General features: G+C 39.7%; 1 protein-coding gene across 1 annotated transcript in view; it reads right to left on the reverse strand.

Moving 5' to 3' along the window:
* Nucleotides 1-10,434: 10,434 nt before the first annotated feature.
* LRRC8C (leucine rich repeat containing 8 VRAC subunit C) overlaps nucleotides 10,435-17,193 on the reverse strand; it is a 216,584-nt gene continuing 209,825 nt past the window's right edge. The window contains exon 3 of the mRNA XM_086953963.1: nucleotides 10,435-13,940. Within this exon, the coding sequence (XP_086810089.1) occupies nucleotides 11,670-13,940 (2,271 nt within the window). The 3' untranslated portion in view covers nucleotides 10,435-11,669. The remainder of the gene's footprint in view (nucleotides 13,941-17,193) is intronic.

A 17,193-nucleotide genomic window follows, 5' to 3' on the forward strand; every position in this document is an offset into this window, starting at 1 on the left:
TCACCACCCGACATCCTAATGACCTCCTAAGTGTCATACATACACATTTTCAAAGAATATACATAGAGGGTTTATCATTTGTTGGACCTTTAGTTATTATAAGTGGTCTACTCTTATGTGCTTGCAAAAGTAATAGGATCAACAGCCTTGTTACAGTCTGGCCAGTACAGGAGAATTTATGGATTATATAGAGGCTATAAGTAAATGACCATAAAACACAAATAGTGTTGGATATCACATTTTAGTGGTTCTACGGCATAATGCATTCTAAAACTCCCCAAGCATCTTAGCATAAAACTCTGGTTTTAATTCCTTTTTTAAAGTTTTTGCTTCTATTTAATCCAATTATTTGTGGTTCACCAGCTAAGAAGGTGCTGGCACCCCTAGATTTAATCACATAATTTGTACTTTCCTTTAACTTCTGAATCACACTGCAGTCGTTCTGTATCTCTCTTTCTTGATCTCGTAGTGCCTAATGGTTATTGTATCCTTGGAGAAGCACTACAAAATAAGAGTGATGTGGGCTTGATTCTATCACATAAACCTCACTGTAAACATGCTGATTCTGTCTCTCTAACTTTCCTGAGTCTCAATTAGCCAACAATAGTTGTTTCAATTTCATCCTTCCAATTAATTTTCATCATCTTTACCACCGCCCTTCTATCTTGTTCACAATACGTTAGCATATTTTTTATTTATTCACTTGCACTTCTAAGCACTTCTCTTTACATAATACCAGAGAATATGAGACATTTCTCTCTTCCTACTCAGGAAGTGTCTCGCACAGCGGGTGCCAACAGTGAAGCACAATACATTTTTCAACATGGTCTACTAAACCACCAGCCACAACAATGCCAGTGTAAGGAAAAACAGAGTGCTGTGGATTCATTCAATGCTAATGCTAGGTCCAAGCATGAGGAAGATGGCAGCTGGTTAGGGTGAACAAGACAACATTCCCAAGTTGAGCAACGTTAATGGAGTCAATGAGAGGGCAGACATGTTGGGTGTTCAGGGATGTCACATACCCGTAATCTAGATTCGCGTCTTCTATAGGCCAAGGTAAGGGCAACTGTTTGCCCAAGCCACAATGTCACCACATGCTGAGATATGTGATTGGAAAGGGCCCTCGATAAGCTGCCACTTCTCAGAAGGAAAAAGCCATAGGGATGAAAAACCTTGTTAGGGATGAAGTCTTCACAGGATTGGATAAAATCAGGAGTCAGGATCCAGGTGAGGAAGTCCCAAGAGGGAAGAGTTTGAATCAGCAAGTGAAGGGATTGAGGAAACAAGCAATGCAACATGGCCTTGTTCTGACACATCTTTCAATAAGACTGAGGCCTTTTGTAAAAAGAATAGGAAAAGTAAATTACAGCAAACACCACATGACAAGAAGCATACTGGATTGGGAAAGTGAGGATGAAACCAAGGTAGGAACAGCTACGATGAAAGGGAAAATAAAAGAGCCTGAAAACCTGAAGAGGATTAGCTGCAGAGTCCTCTTAAAAGGCAGTTACAAACTCTAAGACAGGTGATTGACATTTTGGAGTTGAAGAGAGAAGGAGCAGCAGCCAGGAGCACAAGTACTACCAGGCCCAGGTTAGAGACCCTACTAGCCTGCAGCTTCACACTTCATGCGGCATCTTCGAGGCCCTGGTAAACTTTTTTTTAAAAACATTTCTCTGGACCTCAGGTGGCTGAGAAGCTGCGAATGCTATAAGGGGCAAGGGGTGGGTAACAGATTTAAACCACAGACCCATATGTGGTGAATTCAACAAGGTCAAAAAGAGTCAGCAATGCAGGCAGGTGTGGAAGGAGTCTGAAGCACTGCAGGAATATTAGAACATGATAGAAAAGAAAAGCAACAAGATACACAGCAGTGAAGGACTATAAGAAAATAATGCACACAATTGTAACAGTGTAATGTAAAAGTTTAACAGAGGTAAAATAAATGAATATTGAATAAAAGGGCTAGGAATGAGTACAGGGTTGACTGCTCGGCATGCCTCCTGATTCTACAAGTAGTGGCCAAAATTGTTCACAACTGCCCCACACTACAGAAGACTCCAACTAGAATGGGGCTAATGGTAGGGTGCTTTGGTTATGACACTCCTTCCTGCTCGTAAAGAAATCTTGGCTGGGAAAGTGAAAAAGTGGCAGAATGCTCAGTCGGCCCAACTCCTGCAGTGGGCTTCTCTAACAATTTGTCTGCACAGTGTGCTGATGGCATTGGCAACTAGCATCGCCACCACAGCTGCTGTCACTGTGCCTTATCTTCTTAGTGTGAGCAGTATTGTGTACCATGGCCCTACCACTGGCCTCCCTGCCTTCCTGTGCAGTCTGACATGAGTTTCAGGGTTCGAATGAGGTGATTTTAGAGTCTAGTGATTACAATTCTGACGTTTTTGTGCTTGGTCAGGGTAGACTTCACAGGGAGTCCAATGTTGTTGACTCGAGTGATACTGAAATATGGAACAACATTTTTTTTTCTTAAATAAACTGTCCTTAAACTCACTTGAGGATGATCAGGAAGGTCAGCTACACTGAAGGAAATATGTCGGAGTTAAGCCGAGAATATGGAGCAATATAAGTTAGAAGAAATTATAAAATGGGATAAAGAATATAGGGAAAGTAAGACATACACAGGAGAATATTATAGGAAGAAGAAATAAAAGATCAGAGTACCCCTGCAAAAAACAAGTTTACCTAAATTTCAAAGGAGAATAGGCAATATTAAAGACTGGGGTACATAAAATAACATGTCATGTGAAAGAATAGTAGTAGTTTAAAAGATAAAGAAAGTAAAATAATACCATACTGTAGAAATGTGTGACAACCATAATACTGAAGATCCAGTCACATTTAGTATGTTAAAGATATGACATCTCTAATTGTACTGACAGAAGACATAAATAAGTTACAGAAGCCTCAGGAGGCAGTGGAGCACTATTGTCTATCAGCATGGTACAGAACCATTCTCTAAAAGTGCGTCATAAAAACTAAGAAAAAATAATATAATAATGAAAAAGGGAAAAGGCAGCATAGCAGGTCATTTTATTAAATATTTTATGGCAGAGAAGGTCTTACCGAGGTTTGCCCTTGGAGATTTCTTTACCTTATCTTCTTTTAATTCTAAGGGATTCATTTGGATGTCGGTCGGAAAGTCTCCGACCTGTGGTCGAAGGGTTTCCGACTGACACCCAAGGTTTAAACTGCGACTGTCCTAATACAATGAGGGCCGTCAGAGTTTTAACTGGCCAGTCAAACGGACTGGCTTACGACGGGCTCAAAGAGCCTGACTGCCAGTTGTAAGGCGCACATAATCCCTTATGGACGGCGTTTCTGCCATCAGGATGATGATGTTGATTTCCGACAGCCTTTCCATGTTGGGCATTCCAACATGGAAAGCCTGTCGGAAAGCGACTTTGGGACCGACTAGCAGGACCCCCTTCCCTCTGGACCCTCCAGTAACTCATAATTCTCTATGAGAGCTTGTATTGCGTCCAGTTTCGGACTGCCACACAAGCTCCCATAAGAAAATGGGAGTTTGCGAGAGCACCATGTGCGGTCTCAGCCTAATTTCGGTTTTGGACCACCGATCCGAGGTTGATCAGTTCAGAAACTGCAGAGATGTAGGTCGGAGGCAACTCCGACCGACATTGTAATTAGGCTCCAATTTGCGTGCCACTTGTAGCTATAAATTTGCACCTGTCCCAGCTTCTCTGCCCATTTTGGGCAATAGGGTGTGTGGCTGCATCATGAACATTAGGCTATAGTGGGTATGTTACAGCATGCGATAAGAGTACGATCTGATACATACAGTGGAGTTAAATCGCAGTTTTGCTGTGGTATTCAATGCCGCAGTTGAGACTGCTGCATGCCTAACGTGCATGGGGCATGCCCTTAACAAATTAGTAATATGCCTGTCCTTGGCTAGTACTGCCAATATGCCCTAATGGACCATGCTTTTATTGTCAGCAGTAAAACAATCTATAGCTTAAGTAGTATTCCTTACTGTGTTCAATCTGTAGTTCTATATGCTAGTAAGCAGTCCAGAAGGGACGGGACCTTCACTAGGAGAAATTATATGATACAATAGGGTCCTTATCACAAAATAGCAAAAGGATATGCTCACCTCTGTAGGCAGCTTGTTGCTGCACAAACCCAACAACAGTAAAGGTGGCTAATCCTGGTGGACTTTGGAGAGTGAGCTATAGCCACTTGGAAACACTGGTAAAACCAACATGTCTGCCTTGCACTGTGTGCTGAGCTCTGTGCAGAATTATCCAGATACAACTGTCTTCAGTGGGAAGAGTATGGGTGAGTGCAATTTTGAGGCGGTGAGCCTTCATTGTGAACCCACTGCCAGGACAAGAAAAGCTGTTCTTGCTGCTGACAGGTCTTTTCCAGATTTGTGTGCAGTAAGATCTATCTTACCACATCACCAAAGACATATTGTGAAGTTAGTGGTGCAGTGTAACCATCAGCAAAATGATGTGGCCCAGTGTTGATCACAAGAGCCCTTGCTACAGACAGGTAAAGGTGCCTGTAACAAGATGCTAAAAATCAGTCACATGGTCCCTCTTTCCCACTGAGACAGCAAGACTATTTCCTATTACCTGCTTCATCAACACTTATGACTGCTGTGGTAGAATATATCGTTGTCTCAGCAGAGTAGTTTTCATGTACTGCTTTGCTTACCCCCACCTCTATTTATGTTGAGTAGGAATTCTTTAGCACAGAGTGTATCTGCAAGAAAGATCATTGCATGTCGAAAGCAGTGCTTAATTTGTGCCAGTGGTTTCAGGTGCTCGGTACCAGAACTTACTTGTCAGCACCGGCTCTAGTGACAGTCCACTACATGGTGGCACTGTCTTTTTTGGTTTTGAAATGAGCACAACAACCATGTTTATTATGTCAATATACATTGGAAATTAATAATACTAGCCTCTTATGCCATTATTGTAGCTGTGTGGGGCCTGAAATAGTCTGAACTGTCACACTTGTAGGAGTGCAATGGTAAGTAATTATGTTGGTACTGCCATTGGCAGCGCTGGCAGGGTATGGGTGGTCCTTGCTGCACTGGCCTTCCAGGAAGGGCCCAGGCAATTCATGTTTTACAAATTATGCACTGGAATACTGATGTGAATTGCATTAGGTGTGATGCCCCTTGGAATAACAACCACAAAACTAATTATCATGATACTTCTGTTGCTGGAAGGTTCGCCAAACCTTTCCTCAAGATGTCCACTGTAGAGGCTAAAAATATTTGCAGAGTCACCTGGCATACCAACAGACAACAGAAAGCTGCTAAATCCCAACTGTGAATACTAAGTGCAAAGCATTACCATTATGATTATAATCACGGACTGGGTTATTATATTTTATAACGTGAAATTAAAATAGTTTTTCGGGGACAAATAACAAAACTTTATTTTTTTAAATACGAACATACAGCAGGATTTTAATACAGAAAGCATATTTAACTTATTGTTTCCCAAAGAAATAAAACTAAAAAGACCGAATGTATATGCTTTTTTTCATACAAAAAAGACAGACGAACAAAGGTATTAGAGAAATAAATAAATAAATAAATACAGGAAAGTATTTTTCCATGTTAATAACTACAGGTAAGCGATTTTTTACCTCACTAAACTGCTCCCACTGATTGGAGGTGCAACGCTGTGGGACAATACAGTAACACTGGTGAAATTCACTCTGGAAGGCTACTTTTGGTCTTGTACAGATATGAGTACTTTTTTATACAGTGGTAATACTATATGGCATCTTCTAAATAAATCACACCTCAACGGCTACATTTACCAAAGACATTTACACAAAAAAGAGAACTATTTTTAACGCTGGTATTTGACTTACAGTTGTAGTACACGACATCTGGTATTTTCCATCAGACAACATCACACGTCACAGTATAAATGACTTCAGAATGGATGTAAACCCTTTCATGCAAAAGCAACTTGGTGAAAATTGGGATATTTCCAGACAAAGTTGCAGATGCCACCAGCTGCCACAATAAACACATCAATAAAATCATAAACATGTCGCGAGAGGAAAACAATTTGCTTGGATGTGTTTAATCTTGATTAGATATTTATATTCCAGCGAATACAATGTTCTGTGACTTAAGGCAATATCAATTAGTTAGTGCAAATGCATATTATTTAATACAATTATAGTGTAATACTCTATACCTTGAACTATGTTGTAAACCAGTCATTAGCATATTCCAGTACACAATCAGTTGATCCCAAATTCTGCTAAACAGGTCACTGAAAGTTCTCATACTGCGGATTGCAAGCAGATATAATGATATACACGTGGACATTTATATACGTATGTATCAATCTATGGTAAATACATAAGGAATAAATACAAGGCTTTAAATGCCATATATGCAACCTTTCCAAAATAAATACTGATGTGCGAAATGAACCTGTCTAAAATCAGCTTCTTATGAATACTCTGATACGCTATTTCTAAACACTTTTTATAAGCACTGTCATTTGCATTTATCAATCCTTCAAACAGAAAGATTACTTCCATACCAATATTATAACATTCATATGAGTAGCATTTTTTTCAACAGCTCGTTTGTTGTTGAATCGTTTCATTCTCTTTATGATCAGTATTGAATCAGTTTTATATGTTATCTTTGGTTGAAACTGACCTTAAAAATCAAAATGATGACCTTTCTAATCATTATTTTTACAAAAGTGTTGGTGTGCTTCTTCCCTTACATCAATCTTTGTTTCATAATGTTTGTTCGAAATTGCTCCCAATATTAAAACAAATGATAGACTGTACTATGGAAACAGGAGAGGCATGCAAGGTTTGCCTTACACACAGGCCAATGCATGATGCATTCAACGAGGTCTGGGTGAAGCACAGGTTTGTGGCATTTTAGGACAGCTGTGTACCTGAGCCCAACACATAACATCATTACACTGATTTACTGTTTACAGTGAAGCTGGTCTTCACAGTAGGTTTATGACGGAAAATGAATCGCCCTACATGAATGAATGCCACACATCTTGTTTTCATTTATTTTGTAAACTAGAGGCAGATGTTATACAAAAGACATTAAAGCTACAGGAAGGATTTCTCAATAGAAAGTAGCACTTTGTAAAGTATTTTCATATGTTTCCATTTTCTGAAAAATAGTAATATAAAGAGATACTAAGCTGAAAACGATTTTCAACACAAGAGACAATATTAACACAAGGACTAAGCTCTGGATCTTGAGAGCTTCATCCACTGTTCTTTTAAACTATTCTGTTCAATAGGGTTCCTTTACTCCTCATTTCTGTATTTTCACAACTGCAAAATTATACACTGATCGTCTATTCTGCTATAGTTTGCTTTATTTAGTGGCCTAACAAATTTTGCAGTGATTTGATTACTTAAGGACTATTCTTCCTCCTCACAATCTTTACTAATTGTGGTGAGGCTTCACTGTAGCACCGCCAATTGTTCCAAAATTTTGTTTTCATTTTTAAGGAAACACCATCTTGTCATTGACCACTTCCTTTCCTGAGTGAATATTTGCAAAGAATGACAGAGATTAATTATACCAACTTTATTCAGTTCTGGTCAAAGTCGAAATCTGCAAATGGAACCCAAGAGAAGGGGCCACCTGGGTGGAGAAAGGAAGAGTTAGATTGCTAATACCACAAATCTCTGCTAAGTAACCAGGAAATTATCACCATCATTTTAACAATGCTTACTGCAAGAAGATATTTCAAAAAATGAAAACAGTCACTGTGCTGGTCTACCTGTGTGCAGCTCCACTTGCAAGAGTAGTCAATGAGCCATTGGATCCAAAACAGTTGGTACAATGTTGCAGGTTTTTGTACCCCCACACTAATAAAATAAAATGTTGTAACAAGTTGTAAGGCATTACATATGGCAGCATTGCAAATTCCCCCCTAAGGGTGTCCCTTAGATTTTAGACTTATGGTCACCAATACACCAGTACACCTACCCTGCACCGGTATTCAATGGACAGCCCTTCCAAGTCATGAGAACTAGAGATGAAAAAAAGTGTATGCAATGATTAATGGTAGCTTCTATTTGTTTCCCGCATCTGAGTGAAATATTAATGGTAACAATAAGAGAATTTAGAGACTAGCAATTATCATTAAAAACAATGTCCAGCTCTTGGTGAAAAATAGTAGCGACCTTAGTAACGATATGGGCTTTGGTCACATAACCCCACTACTGCATGAAACTTTAAGAAGTGCCATCCTGGTTGAAATAAAAAAGAGACCAAAAAATAACCTGCAGCAGACAATACATTAAAATCTTCTCTAGACTATTAAAAGGGAATTTCAGTAAGGCATACCAGATTAAAGGCAATTCCCAAGAAGAAATTATAGAAAATGCTATTGGTCTGTATTCTGATATCTTTGCAAAAGGCTTAAAGAACCTAAACGTCAGTTAACCACTGGATCTTGGAAACCCATACGAGAATATGAGAATCCACTGTCTTAAAAAAGACTGCAGTCCAAGGCCCAAAGAAAATATTTTGGTTAAGAAATATAAATCTGTAAAACCTCTGAACTCAATGGGATGTAGAACCGTGAAAATACACAAAGCAGAGAAGCTAGCTGGTGCTTATTAAGGGTGGAAGTCTGTTGCAACTACTAAATGGCATTGTGATCGCTATAAAACCCTAGTTTTGGTTGCTAGCACAGAAAAGTTGAAATAAACAGAATGAACTAAGCAGGAGCATGATTGAACTGCTGGAGGAGGGATACTCATTTCAAGTGGATTGAAGGCAATGCTACTTTGCCACCTTATGTGGATGTAAAGGAATGAATCCACCACAATGTAACAGAGTAACATGTGCCTCTCTTCCACTTGAAATATACATGAATAGAAAGAAGGGAGAAACTGTCTACCAAGCATCAACTTTCAGATGTTAAAGTTAGATAACAGAAGTTACAGTGGAAAAAATAAAATGAGACTGCATTTTTAATTGTTGGCCATTCAATACTCTCACAAAATGTTGGTGGCACTTTCACTTTAAGGTTTGAAAAGAAATGGCAACATACATCACATACTACATAAAGACTTCTAATTTCTTCACCCAGATTTGAGGACAAACTAACAAGGGTAAAGTTGGTGGTATACCTCTAAGGCTCAGACGTACATGAACCTGAACACCCAGAAATATCACTTTGTACACTTTACTCAAAAGAGCATCATTTAAAAAAGGATAACGTTTTGCTGGTAATTTTAAGTTACTATTGGACATCTCATTAAACAAGTTCTCAGAAAAGAGCGGAACAAACGTTCTGCTGTCTATTGCGAGCTGGTGGCATTTTACAAAAAAGCACATAGGGAGCATAAATATAAGTTTAGGAACTAGTAATTTTGGAAGCTCAAGTGGATTTGAAATCCCAAGGCTTCAGGAGATATGATGACGAATAAGTGTGTCATACAAGAAAGAGCTATTAGATCAAATGAATGATTTTATTTGACCAAAGGCTCTAAGCAGATACATGGGGGACAATCTATAGTACCTTCAAGGCACTGCAGAGAGGAAAACCGGCAGGACAGTGAATTAACAGGTACGCCATTCAATATAAAGATCTGTAATAAACATCTGAAAGCTGAAGTCAGACACAAATCTATAAGGACATTGCAAAATGGAAATATTCAGATTGAATAGAAACATAATGAGACGTCTAATAAGGCAAATAAAATATTGTCTAGTTCAATTTTACAATACATTAAAATGTTAAACAATAAGAACGCCAAGCTGGTAAGGCAAAAGGGAGGTTAGAGAAGGAAATTACCAAGGTTCTAACAAATACTGTAATGTGTGAGGATGTGTAAAATACCTGACCAAAAGGAGTACTTGAAAACAAGAAATCCTAAGACTGGCTATAACTCCAGTTCAATCAAGATGAGGCAACGATGGCATCAAAACACTGAAAGCTAACAGTAGGCAGAGCCCAGGTGCTTGTAGTAGGATAGGTTAGGATCCTCAGTATATATTGCTGGGCACAAGGAATCTGAGGATTCAAAACAGATCTAAAAAGGACATGATTTCAATGACCTACATCCTAATGGCAGCAACAATATAAAATATGGGCTGGAGAAAATCTGCAATGGCGCCTTCAGACAATGCCACCGGTAACCAATACAACATATTTCATAAATTCACAGCAACCTGAAGCTCCTTATAATATAAGGAGATAGTTTCCCTAAAACTTTGAGCACGCCGATTAAGTCAGACTAGAGGGTGTGACACAATATGAGAGTTAGGCAGCTTGTTTTCACTGAAAAGGGCACTACCAATTGAATTTAGCATGGTGAAACTAATAATATCAACATTATCAAGCACCCAATGGAATATCCACTCAACATTGAAACTTGTATTACAACTTTTGCAGTCTTGGAGGGGGAGTGATTTTATCATAATGTTTATTTCAAATACATACCAATAAAAAAATATAACTTTCTTAATGTATTCTTTGCTTATTTTACCACAAATGCTGACATTGCAACTTTGACTAATCAATCTTCTTCTACTTGGAACCTTCATATTAATCACAGCATCCTATGTCTATCTTGCACAGCCTTCACATCTTCACATATGCCTATAGAAAATGTTCACTGTAATTGAAAAACCTGCACCTTTACACAAATAATGTCCACAAAATATAAAAGATACCATGGCATTAAAATTTCACAGAGAAACATAAACAAAATAGGGATGAAGTATATCATGTTCTAATTTTATCAGTGCTAAGCAACCTACGTTTAGATCAGTGTCAGAATAAGAAATAGATAAATGTTTATTGTAAAAAAATAGAAGTAAAAATGTCTTATAAATAAATGTAATCCTTCATCTATTTTGCTATTACCGACACAGTGTGGTGTCAAAACTAAAAAATATAAACAGTGATGCGTTTTAGAAAATATGTCTGTTACCCCGGTGTTTCAATTAAATGAAAGTAGTAATGTCTTATAGTAGCAACTGTAACTGATACTCTTTATAAAAAATCGAGACATAAAGTCTCAGATAAAATTGTGTTCCCACCTGATTTGTGAAAAGCTGGTTCACGGAAGTAATACAGAATGAACAAGGTATAGAATTTTCCCAGCCATAGATTGAAATCAGGGGATAGTAACAGAAACCATGTTCTAGTCCATGTATGTATCTCAATACTTTTGCAACAATCTTCACAATCTTTAGTTCACATCTCATCTAACTACTCTCTGAAGCAAATAGCTTCATATCTATCACTGATGAGTTTGAAGGCATCTAAAGTGTAATTTCTTTTGACTTACCTAGCCTTTCACTCTCAACACCCTCTTTAGTCCTACCTCAGCCTTCCCACCAGTCACAGCTCAATACTTTACCTTTTGCTACTAGTCCAGACAATGTCAATTTTCCGTACTCCTCAAATGGAAATCAGGACCTGTTTGTTGGTTCAGTGCCTTTGGCCCCAAAGTGTTACACCTTTTTAAAACATTTAAGATAGTGACTTGCCAGCAAGCAATTAACCTTTGGAAATATAAACACTCGGTGGGACATTCCTATTGTATTTTCAGTTTACTTTGTTTCAAATTCTGATTACAGTACGTTATTTTTATTTAGCAAACACAAAGTTAGTAATCTGCCATTGAAGAGTCCATCACTACTCTGATTTCATGTGCTCGCGGACTTCACAAGGCAAGGTTTCAAACAAAGTGTCCTCCACTATCAGTCCATTTCGCTTTAGAGCCTTACATACTCCAAGTTCAGGTGGAAGACTTTCAAAATGATTACCTTTTATGTCCAAGTAGGAAAGGAACACCAAGTTACTGATTTTGGGTGACAGTGAGCACAAGTTATTTTTTCCTAGTTTCAAAGTTTTTAGTTTCTTACAAAAATAGAGTTCATCTGGCACACTTTCCACTTTGTTACACGCTATGGAAAAATACTGCAAACTTTGGAGTACACCTATTTCTGGTGGAATGAATCGAATGTCATTATAAGACAAATCCAGGTATCTTAGTTTGTTGCATAGGAAGAGGTGAGAAGGAAGAACTTCTATTTTATTGTGACTAAAATATAATCGTTCCAAACTGCTCAGTTTTTTAATATGCTCAGGGATGTAGGTTATGCTATTGTACCACAACTTAAGAATGGTTAGTTTTCGCAAATGTTGAAAACTCAATATTTCTTCAATTGATTTGAGATTATTTTCTTTCAAATCCAATTCCTGGAGAGTAAGAAGGCTGAAGACAGCATGAGGTATGCGCTCCAAATCACAGTGAACCAGATCTAGCTCAGTTAAGTTTACCATTTTCTTCAAGTTGTTCAGCATCACTAATTTGGTGCCATCATTATGTATAGAAAGCTTTTGTAGGTGACTGGAAACATCGACAATGTGTTGAGGGACTTTTGATACGTTGCTTTTGATATACAGAATCTTTAGGCTTTTCAGCTCACGAAAAGACTCAAGTGTAATGTTTTTTGAAATATCGTGACTTAATGAGCCAATAAGGTACAACTCTTCCACATTTCTAAGCCCATACATCCAGAGGGGAAGTTCTCTGATGTCATCAAACTTAACTCTTAAGATCTTCAGGTTTTCTTTCAGGAATGCCAAAGCTGCAGTGTGGATTTTTACAGAGCACTGGTACAAAGAGAGCTCCTGCAGATTGTCAAGTTGAGCGATTGTGGCTGGTATCATTACATTATTAATGATTTCAAGCTTTAAAGATTGAAGTTCTGTAATTTCAAACACAGTGTCTGGAAGTCCAGACAGCATGAACAGCTGCATCTCCAGGCGATTGTTGGAATTTGTCTGTAGTCTCTGCCTCAGCTTTTCAGGGGTCCATTCATTGTTTAGATTCAATTGCTTCAACTTGTTTTCACTTACTTCGGACAGGAATACTGCAAACCGTTTGGAATATAAGGGATCATACTGATCAATCATGTGAAACATGAATGCAAAGTCATTTTTGACATCTGGAATATCATCAATTCCTGACTCTTGGCGAACATATTCAAAAGAATATTCTTTGAGAGATCGATAGAAGAGCCAGTATAGGGTATAAAGGCATGTTAAGCCATAGACACTAACAAAGCATAAATAGCAGAAGGAAAGTTTTGAAAACAAATGCGCCATGGTATGATTGCAGGAAAAATTCTTATATCCGGTCATATCTTGTATATCAACATTACAGTCCACAGTAAACTGAACCTCTGACACCAGTGCACTGTTGTATCCAATAATGATGAGAAATTTTATAACTTTAAGTATAGTTTGGCGAACATACATGGCATATAGTAAATCCCCTTCTTCAACGTGCAGTCTGAATTTTTTCACCTTCTCAAACAAAGCCTTTGCTTGCTCGCCCTCCTTCTTATCAAGAGCACCAGCTGTTGCCTTATCAACCACAAACTTCTCAGGTATTGACTTTAAGGACTGGGTTTTCACCAATGTGCCTTCAACCATAGATAAGTTTGCAGTGGCTTTGCTCAGATTGTTCTTCCTGTTGTCTTTTTCTTCTGGGTCCTCACCAGATACCTCAGATAAAGCTCTTGTTGTCCATGGAGAGTCAAAACATTTCCCCAGTATTGAAATGAAGTGCTCAATTTTTGAGCTCGATCCTGGGAATTTGAACCAGAAATTACTGCAAAGCATGAAAACCAGTGTATGGATAAGGACAAGATAGGGGAAATATTTTGCATACCAATGCAGGGCACGCTCATAGCACATTTGATTTATAAAGCTGTATTGCTGCAGATCGAGGTCGGTCTTCAGCCCCCTCATTTCCACAGTGGCAGGTGTGGTGGATGGCTTGATTTGTGGAAGCTGTGCAGCACTGGAAATGGCACTTGATGAATTGACAATAGGCGTATGGTTCTGTGCAGGGTGTACTCTTTTTGGAAGACAAATTATCTTGTCCTGCATAACCTGAAACAAATGCAAAATACAGATAAATGTTCCGATTTTTAATTGTGCCAGATTTAATTATTACCAGTGAAACAGAATCAATAAAAGTAGGAAATGAGAAGTATAGTAAACATTAGCTTTATTTACAATATTAAAAAATTAACACATTTCCTGTGGATCTTTATTTTTAGCAAGCTGAAACTCATAAACATTAAAAAAATAACTAATTATTAATGGGTTATGAGACAAATTGTAGACAGTGTGTGTTCTCTCCTTTACAAGGCATTGCAAATCATTTCAAATAATGGCTAGCTTTGTTACCTCTAAAACTTATCTTTGGGATAGTTGTTAAATAAGTCTAAGAAATATTGCTGACAGTAATATACTTATGGCATTCCCTGGTCCTTTACTGTTGGATAAGCCATGTACTGCCTTCAAAGTAAAACAATGCACGTATTTGCTGATTTTGGCAATGATTGCATAAGGCAGTGTTCCCAAACTTTTTTGACCTGTGGCCACCTCGACCAAATTGGCAGTTGGCCGCGGCTCCCCACCATTTTTTTACCGGTGCGATGAAAGTATTATAATCATATTTGTAACAAAATAAAAATATAGCAGTTGTTTAATAAAAGCTTTAATAATGGATTCAGCTAAATATGCTTTATCAAGTGGACCATGATTAGACAGATCAAAGCATTCCTGCCATCAACTTCTCTGAGTACGACACCATCCGAGCAGTACAGGCATTTTAGCTAAAAGCTCTAGCTAGCCATGAGTTGTGAGAAATACTCAGCATCATAATGTAAAAAAGGCAAACTACAAGCCCAAGCCCAAAAAAAAGAGCAGCTATATGTGTGCTTATTCGGTGCTTTAAGGAAGCTTGCATAGTTGCAGCTTCTGCTGCATCTGTTTTTGGTCAGTTAATGACACTTTAAATTATGAAAAAGCATGCTAAAGCGTCTTTTGCTGTTCAACATTTTTTTCACCCCTCTCCCTGTCTTTATGTCCTGCTTTCCTTCTCTCCCCCTTTGATTCTTTCGCACTTTGTTTTACCCCCGTGCATTCCTACTTCCACCTGCTGCTTGCCCTTGTTTTCTCAGACTGAAAGTCTTGGTGTCACTTTTAGTTTCCTATATTTCCCATCCCTCTGCTGCACTCCTCTTCACAGAAATAAACACATATGTTGCCCAGTCTGAGTTGAATTAACAGCCTCTACGATGCCCAGGTTGCAGCAGTTTGAGCTGAACTTGCATATCAGCCCTGCGATATCTCGTCCAAGGTCAGCACTAGGCCAGTAGTGTAAGAAACAGGGGCGGGTAGTACCAGTTCCAGAAAATATTTTATACTTATTTAATTTGGGAGGCCTCTTATGTTGTCAATAACATGGAGAAATATATGGAGGGAACAATGATGAACTGCTTTCACTGAGGCTGAAAGGGAAACAGGTTATTTCAGTTATTACATGCTTGCTGCCTGGCCTTGGCTGAAGGACAGACTGGGGTCAGGAAATACATCCTGGCTGCAATACGGCCTATTTCCAAAGCGAATTTGCCCACTGGAATTTCTGGTTTATAAATTCTGGTACAGCGTTCCTTCAAGTTCACACAAACAACGTGCGGAACAGCAGCCAGCATTTAAATACACGGGCTGTGTGAAGTTGTAGCAATATTTGAAATCTTCATCTTGACTCGAGTGAAAATGTCACAAGTCTGTGTTTTACCCCCTGCATAACTCTGGTTCCCCGGGAAGCTTTACTGCGCCATAAATTTCATTCATATGCTCCCGTTTGCTTAAGTTGTTCTGCGAGGAGCCTACGTGTTCATTAAGAGGCACTACTGTTTTCCGACGTGACTGTGGGCCACAAAACATTTATTTAACTTGTCCCTTTCAAACTCCACTTGGCAAATTAAACCCGTTAATGAGCGTGCAGTGATTCAGCCCTCTTACCTACTTGTAACTTGCGAAGAGGGTCGTTCGATGGCAGAATACGGCGGGCAGCAATAACGTTCACAGTCATGCTGTGCATGCGGAGGCTACGTCTGTGAAAGCACGGCATTGCGCTCCTGGGCCAAACTCCGGATTATGCAGGTGAGGTGGCATTTGTAACTCCCCCGTGAGTTTGGCTGCAGCTGGAATAAGGTTCACTTGCTGCATTCTGTTAGGTATCAAAAGACGCATAATATTTCATTGGCCCACATTCTCACAACATGATTATAAGCTTGCTCAGCACACGGCCACCGCTATCTTTCCACATCGTGCGTGGCGCCCCTGGCTACTCCTAACGGCGCACCGGGGTGCCACGGCGCACAGTTTGGGAACCACTGATGAATACCTCCTAATAACAGGTCCATTATCCTATGTTATGAATTGAGCTACGCCACAGAGGAACTGTAATCAGTGGCGGAACACAGGCCCCCACTCTGCTGGGGCCACCTCAGCACATAATTCAGGCCTCAGAGCTCTGAATTAAATCCTGAGGGGGGGGGGGGGCTCCATGTACCTTGCAGTGGAGCCCCCTCTACGTTCGTTACACCATAGACTGTAACAGCCTTGTGAGGTTCATTTGTACCAGGTCCTGGAGCTACAGGTGGAGACCAAACCTGACTCATTTGAGCTAGATGAGCCTCTGGTCCCTGGAGTTCAGTGATGAAACAAGAATGATATCATAGCAATCAATAAACAAATGCAGCTGTTCTGGAGTAGGGACATGTCTTCATGAGTGGAGCACAGCATGCACGGTGGAGCTGCAATCCAGGAAATCAGTGGTGGGGGGTTTTCAGCACCACAACCATGTCTGCCCTTATACATTTCCATCTGCTCGTGCAACTGCTGTGCCCTTGTGGTGTGACATGCCTCACTGTTGTCCAATTCTACAGACTTGTGGCAGTGTTAAAAGTTAGGCTGCAAACGTCAACATTATCGGCGCCATCTTGCTCTTTTTCGAGCCCATTCGTGCGCGTAAGCGGCAGCCATTTTAAGCACCATGGCCTCCCTGCCCTCGCTGATAGCCAGCGCGTCTCTCTCTCTCTCCAAACCTCGCAGGCATCCCCCGCACGCTGACAACCCCCTCCCGCTCTCACATGCCTTGGGTCATAAACCCCTCTTCAGCGCAGCTCTGCCTCGGAATCCCATCCTGTTCCCAGCGCGACACCTCCGTTCATCCCTTTCATGGTCCCAAGTCCTTTGATACAAACCCCCTTTTCCTGTGTGCCCGTTTGTCTCCCTTGTTCCCAGGCCGCCACCTGGCCCTGCGGATAGTTTATCACACCCCCAT

The sequence above is a fragment of the Lissotriton vulgaris genome, chromosome 1_1 (genome assembly GCF_964263255.1).
Source record: "Lissotriton vulgaris chromosome 1_1, aLisVul1.2, whole genome shotgun sequence".
Classification (NCBI taxonomy): domain Eukaryota; kingdom Metazoa; phylum Chordata; class Amphibia; order Caudata; family Salamandridae; genus Lissotriton; species Lissotriton vulgaris.